This window comes from Gorilla gorilla, chromosome 12, assembly GCF_029281585.2.
Source record: "Gorilla gorilla gorilla isolate KB3781 chromosome 12, NHGRI_mGorGor1-v2.1_pri, whole genome shotgun sequence".
Classification (NCBI taxonomy): domain Eukaryota; kingdom Metazoa; phylum Chordata; class Mammalia; order Primates; family Hominidae; genus Gorilla; species Gorilla gorilla.
In genome coordinates, this window is record NC_073236.2 from 52,613,951 (window position 1) to 52,620,269 (window position 6,319).

Sequence of the window (6,319 nt, forward strand, 5' to 3'; positions counted from 1 at the left end):
TCCTGCCTTGTCTCTGCCTAATAAAATGCGTCTCAATGTTTTACACCTGCCGTTTAGCATGGACTGCTTTAACACCTCAGAAAGGCCTGTGGAGGAGCCTATAATCATCAAGGAGGAATTCCCAGAATACAAAATAACACTAGCAGCTGATAACAACTCTAAAAATTAAGTTTGTGTAATAATGAGGGTGAGAAGAGATCACAAGGTTATGTAAATAAGGTGAGGTTTTGAGTTCAAAGGAATTCTCTGGTATTTTTCTGTGTGTGTACACATGCACCCACACACTTGTGTGTATATGTGTACAGACATATATAAACACATGCATATAATGTGTATATATGCATTACATATATGCACATTCACACATCTTTATGTACAAAATACATATATGTATATATAAACACCAATGTACAAACACATATGCACACATCTATATATATACACATGTGTGTGCGTATATACACATACCTGCATATACACACATTTCATGGGGTGCGGAGAGTCACTTAAAGGCTGCAGGGCCATAAGGCTTCCTGCTTGACTGATATTCATTAATGTTTGCTGAATTACAGCAAACCTTTGCTGTGCCCATCCTGTTCTTTATCATTGACCATTGCTCTCAGGAGTTAATGTTTGAACCTGGCCATAAAGGAATCAACAGCTGCTGACCTCTGGCCGCTATTCGAAGGGAAGGGAGCCCCCTATAAAACAGCCTACAGTGGACAGTCTGGTCGGCAGAGCCGCAAGTCAGTCGTGAAGAGGGAGCTCTATCGCCACCATGAGTTTCTCCGGCAAGTACCAACTGCAGAGCCAGGAAAACTTTGAAGCCTTCATGAAGGCAATCGGTGAGTGCTGGACTGAAAGGCAAAGCTGTGGGTCACATCAATGAGGGTCTGGCTTTACCAGCAGTGGCTATTTAGGGTCCAAATGTTGAGATGGGGGGAGAGATTCAGGCTATATACACAAACTAGGGGGCATTTTACTGACTTCTGGAGTTATTTGCAGCGAGTCCTCACTGCACAAGGCCACCCCATAGGCAAGTGGAAAGAGCACTGAACTAGGGTGTGGTCTGGATTGATGGCCATGTCATTGGCACTTCGTTGTGTGATCCTATTCCTGCATTTATTCATTCTTCAAACAAACAGTGATTCAAGGCCAACCACACACTGAGCACTGTGCTGGATAGATATCAGGGAGAAAGATGATAAAGGCAATAAGGCATTTTCTTATCAGGGAAGAGAAGAGAAGAAATAAAGGTAATAAGGCATTCCCTAAGGTGTATGGAGCACTGACTGTGCCAGGCGACTGTGCTGACCATGGGATATGCAATACCCCATCTATTCCTTGCCAAAAAACTAAGCTGGGTACCATTATTTTCCCACTTTACAGTTAATGCAACTGAAGCCCAGAAAGGTTTAGTAATCACAAGCAAGGTCATGCAAGTAGGAAGTGTTTAAGTTAGGATTGGAAGCAGGCACTGGTTCTCAGAGACCCTGCTTTAACCCCTGTGCCTCCTAGGGTCATGTACAGGAGGATGTGGCTCAGAGAGAGCATGGGGGGATGGCTCAGTGGAGGTAAAGAGAAGGCTCAGGCTGAGCTTTGGAAGACAGGTGTCTAGGGAACTGGGGGCACGGAGCATGCTCCAGGCAGAGGGAGTCCTATAAGCAAAGGGTGTAGCATGGCAAGGGAGGGTGCCAAGAATGAGAAGGGTTCTGAAGACAGCAGGGGCAGGGAGAGAAGGACCTTCAGTGCTGCCAGAGAAGGATCTTCTGCAGGCAAGTCATACCACCTCTGTGTCTCGCATCTCTCCCTCGTGCAACAGGACCCTCTGTGCTCACTGTCCACCCACATAATTTTTGTGAACCTCAATTTGTATAACAGCATAGACAAGTTCTGAAACTGGTAAAGCTCTATCCCAGGGCAAGGGATTGCTGGTATGTCTTCCTCCAGAGCCTTGACTGCAGAGGTGGACACAGGCTTGCCTGGCACAGTGCCGCTTTGTGTGTGTTGGCCTGGCATGATTATCAGCAGCTCCCCCTTTCACTTGCAGGAGGGACCTAGCTTGGAAGATCAACTCTCTGGTCACCAGGGGTATGGGGAATGAAATGCTCACACTCCAAGAGCAAAGTCATCAAAGGAGGAGGGAATGAGGAAGGAGAGTGAGCAAGAACCAGGGTGCTTACAAGAGGAACGGTTCTTCAGGCCAGAAGAGTGTCCTTTTTATAAATTGACTGGCAAGATAGCAGCAGGCCAGGCCAGGTCACTGTCCCTTCCTTCCTGAGGCCACAGCCGATGCTGCTCACAAGCCCCCAGTGAGTTTCTGTGGCCCCTTGGGAGACACAGTGCCCTTCTCTCTCCCTCCATGTCATGTCGTTTCTCTCACCTACCTACCACGGTCATGAAACTCCCACCTCTGCCCATATCTAAACCTCAGACGGTTTCCACCAGGTCTGCCGGAAGAGCTCATCCAGAAGGGGAAGGATATCAAGGGGGTGTCGGAAATCGTGCAGAATGGGAAGCACTTCAAGTTCACCATCACCGCTGGGTCCAAAGTGATCCAAAACGAATTCACCTTGGGGGAGGAATGTGAGCTGGAGACAATGACAGGGGAGAAAGTCAAGGTAGGAGGGCATCCCTTCTGCTGTCAGAACTTTCCTTGGAACCTGGCCCTGGGACCTCATTCCTCAAGGCTCAAACCTCACAATTCCACCCGCAGATACCATCTCTGAACCCACCTCCCATGTGGGAGAAGCAGAGAGACAAAGGCAGCTCTTAGGGAAGAATCTTATAGGGAAGCTGCTCTCCTCTTCCCAGGGACTGTCTGGGGGGTGTTCCAGCCCCCAAAGTCTGAGCTCTCCCATATGGAGGATATGGGAGAACCAGGCATACAGCAGGATTCTAAGTCTCAGGTTCTCCCAGGCCCAGTGCTCCTAGCACTAAGAGTCCTCTAAGCAGGGCCCAAGAGTGGGGCAAGTGGGAGTTTGTGAAAAACCCTTAACTGAGCCCAAAGTCAACTGGCCTTCACTGAACCTAGAGCTGGCGGTGATAGGGAGAGACTTCTTGAAGGAGGTGCTAGCAATACCAGAATACCAGGGCCCCAAACAGGTGCTCAGACCCTGCCTTCAGGGGTGGTCACAAAGTCTCTGGCTTCAGCCACCCCATCTGTAAAATAAGAACAGTCAACCTCCCTAGACTGAAGGCAGTGCAGGGCAGCATCACTTCTGCTGGGCACAACTCATGGTGTGCAATGACAGCTGGGGTGTGGGCTGTGTGAGTGGTTGGCAGATGGTGGCAGGGGGATCCTGACAATGGGGGTGCCCGTCTCCTCCTCCCTCTGAAACACTCCATGCTCTAGCAGCCCTCTTCTCTCCTCCCCATGGACAGCTCTGTTCATTGGGCTGGGCGTGTTTGCCTTTTTATCTCTTCTGGTCACTCTTTATTTCTGCCTCTCCAATTAGAACATTACAGGTCAGGATGATTTTAGGAGGAAAATATTCTTGATGTGCTCATGGTCAAGGGATTTAACTATGGGCCTTTTCCAAATTTTCTTTTTGGATGCAAAATGTTTAATGTTGCCCAGGGTCTTTGGCTTCCTGCTGGGTTCCTGTCATCTCTTCCAGGATGTATAAGGGCTTGGAAGGAGGCCACAATAGGAAAAGTTAACGCTCTTGGAAGAATAATACATACCTGGTTGGGCGGGTGGCTCATGCCTACAATCCCAGCACTTTGGGAGGCTGAAGTGAAAGGACTGCTTGAGCCTAGGAGTTCAAGACCAGCCTGGGCAACATAGCAAGACCTCATCTCAATTTAAAAAAAAAAAAAAAAAGAAGAATACATACCAAAGCAAAATATGTATTCTCTACTGGTCAGTATTTGAATTTTGCCACTACCTCCCTCCATTAGCTTGGGAGAATTGAGATTTTACTTGATTTGATTTTAGCATTTGTATTTGGGGCCACTTAGGTGTTCCATACTCATTTCTAGATCACATGCCATGAATTAAAGTTCTGACAAAAGAAGTCCTGACATTTTATTTAGTTCTTAAATGCACCTCACTTCCATTTGGAGCCAGAGAACTAGAGGCTTGGGATCATAGGAACCAGAGCATTTTGGTTGTTATGAGCTGAGACCTGTGCAAAGGAAGCAACTTCATTAGCAAGGCTCTTGCCCCCCACCACCCCTTCCTCACAGGTCACCTCTCTGTTCCCTGCAGACAGTGGTTCAGTTGGAAGGTGACAATAAACTGGTGACAACTTTCAAAAACATCAAGTCTGTGACCGAACTCAACGGCGACATAATCACCAATGTAAGTTGGTGGTGCTCTGAGCGTGTGGCTCCCAGTGCTTGAGGGGAGAGGGGAGGTGAAGCATGGGGAGTGGCTCACATACCCTAATGCCACCCCTCCACCCTCCAACCCCCAAACTTCTTTCCTGTGGTCAGTATCTGCCAGCACTTACTGAGGATCCATAATGTCCCAGGCAGTTTACACACGTTATCACTAATCCTTTCTGCTCAGCACAACCAACCAGCCACAGAGGCCTCCACCTGCCCTGCATGCCAAGGGTGCTTCATAAATGCCTTTGCCCATTTAGCGTTTATAAAGAGAATCCCATTCATGGTCATATTATGGCAGCTTACAAGCCTGGCACAGTCCAGTTATGCAGTCAGCCTTGGTGCCTGGCTGCCAGCCACATCCTATACCCTATTTGGGGGTGAATGGTGCAGTGTTTCTCCTGCAGGTATGTCCCCCTGACTCTTCTTTGCCCCCAGAATATGCTTTAGGGAGTCACAGACAACAGAACACTGCCTCAGGGCGCTGTCATCACTCTATTCAAATGGAAAAATTCTTAAACTAGAGAGAGTGTGAGCATCAACCACCCAATGTGCAGTTTCCACCTCCGCCCCAGCACATTCCCAGGAGAGCAGGGGAGCAGGAGATGAGCTGTCCTGCAGTAAGTCCTGGCCAACGCCCTTTGATAGGTTCCATCTCACCTAATCCTCCTGTCTCCTTCGAGGGAGGCTGGATGAGGGATTCAATAGACAGGTTGACCTGTCCAAGTCATCGGTTAATAAATGTTAAATCCAGGGCTCAAACCCATCAAGCAGCAACTAGTGCATTGCTGCTGGAACTGAGGGGCTCCTTTTCACCCTGATGACATGGTATGTCATTCCAGCAGTCTTATTCAAGAGAACTGGCAGTGGTGGAGGAAACATCCTTAAAAACTCAAAAGCTGATGCATCCACTGTTTTTATACGCTTCACAGCTATAGGAGGACAATTATGCACTACTGACTGCCTTCCAGGCTGTGTGCCTAGTTGTGTCCATGTACATGTATCCTTGGTGCTCAACATGTATTTGGTGCATAGTAGGTACTCAATGAAATTTTGAGAAATTAGATTGGGCTGGTTTGGATGGTCTTGCTACAACAGTCATTGATGTAGAAAAGAATTCAGTCAAAGACAGGAGGACTTTCCAGGTGAGGAGGAGAAGTGACAAAGACTTGGCATAGGATTTTGGAAAACATTGCCAACCTTTCGTCCGGTCCTACAGGAAACCAGACGAATTTTTGAATTGTTTCATATGCCAACATATTTGGTGCTGTTTTTTAAGCTTAATTTTGTTTTTTATGCTTAATTTTGTTTTTTATGCTTAATTTTGTTTTTTACAATACAACATCAGATGAACACTTCATCATTTCTTTTCTGGCTTTCAGACCATGACATTGGGTGACATTGTCTTCAAGAGAATCAGCAAGAGAATTTAAACAAGTCTGCATTTCATATTATTTTAGTGTGTAAAATTAATGTAATAAAGTGAACTTTGTTTTAAAAAAAATGTCTTCTCAATGCCTTTTCATTGATGGTGCTATTGCTCACCATATTCTCGTAAATATATTTTCGTAAATGTTGATAATCCACATGATCCACACTACGAGGTCAAATCCGAAGAGTAATTCGCTGAACACAAAACCCATGCTGCGCACCCAGGTGTTCTGCCAGGAAAGCCAGGTGTGGCTAGATCTGCAGGAAGGCCCTGGAATGCCCTTTCCCAGTCAGGCACATGGGCAAGGAGCTGGAACCAGAGGATGTGCAGTGGGCTGGCCTTGAGGGTGCTCTCTGTGGGGACAGGGAGCAGGAAGACTGGGCAGAAAAGGAGAGCTATACCCACAATCACAGCCACAGTACCAGCCCACCAGCAGACAGGTGCAGAAAGGTCGACACTGACCCGCCCAATAAGCTTTTCCTCCTGTGGGAGGCTGAGCAAAGGGCTTAGTGAGAGGCGCCAGAAGTGGACAGAGGAGGCTCAGTGGAAGTTCCC

At 47.4% G+C, this 6,319-nt stretch overlaps 1 protein-coding gene across 1 annotated transcript; it reads left to right on the top strand.

Annotated features, from left to right (window-relative positions):
- Positions 1-671: 671 nt before the first annotated feature.
- FABP1 (fatty acid binding protein 1) lies at positions 672-5,836 on the top strand. The gene is made up of 4 exons (XM_004029594.4): positions 672-845; positions 2,449-2,621; positions 4,214-4,306; positions 5,715-5,836. Exons 1-4 carry the CDS (start codon positions 779-781, stop codon positions 5,763-5,765), a joined length of 384 nt encoding a protein of 127 aa, XP_004029642.1. The 5' UTR covers positions 672-778; the 3' UTR covers positions 5,766-5,836.
- The last annotated feature ends 483 nt before the right edge of the window (positions 5,837-6,319 follow it).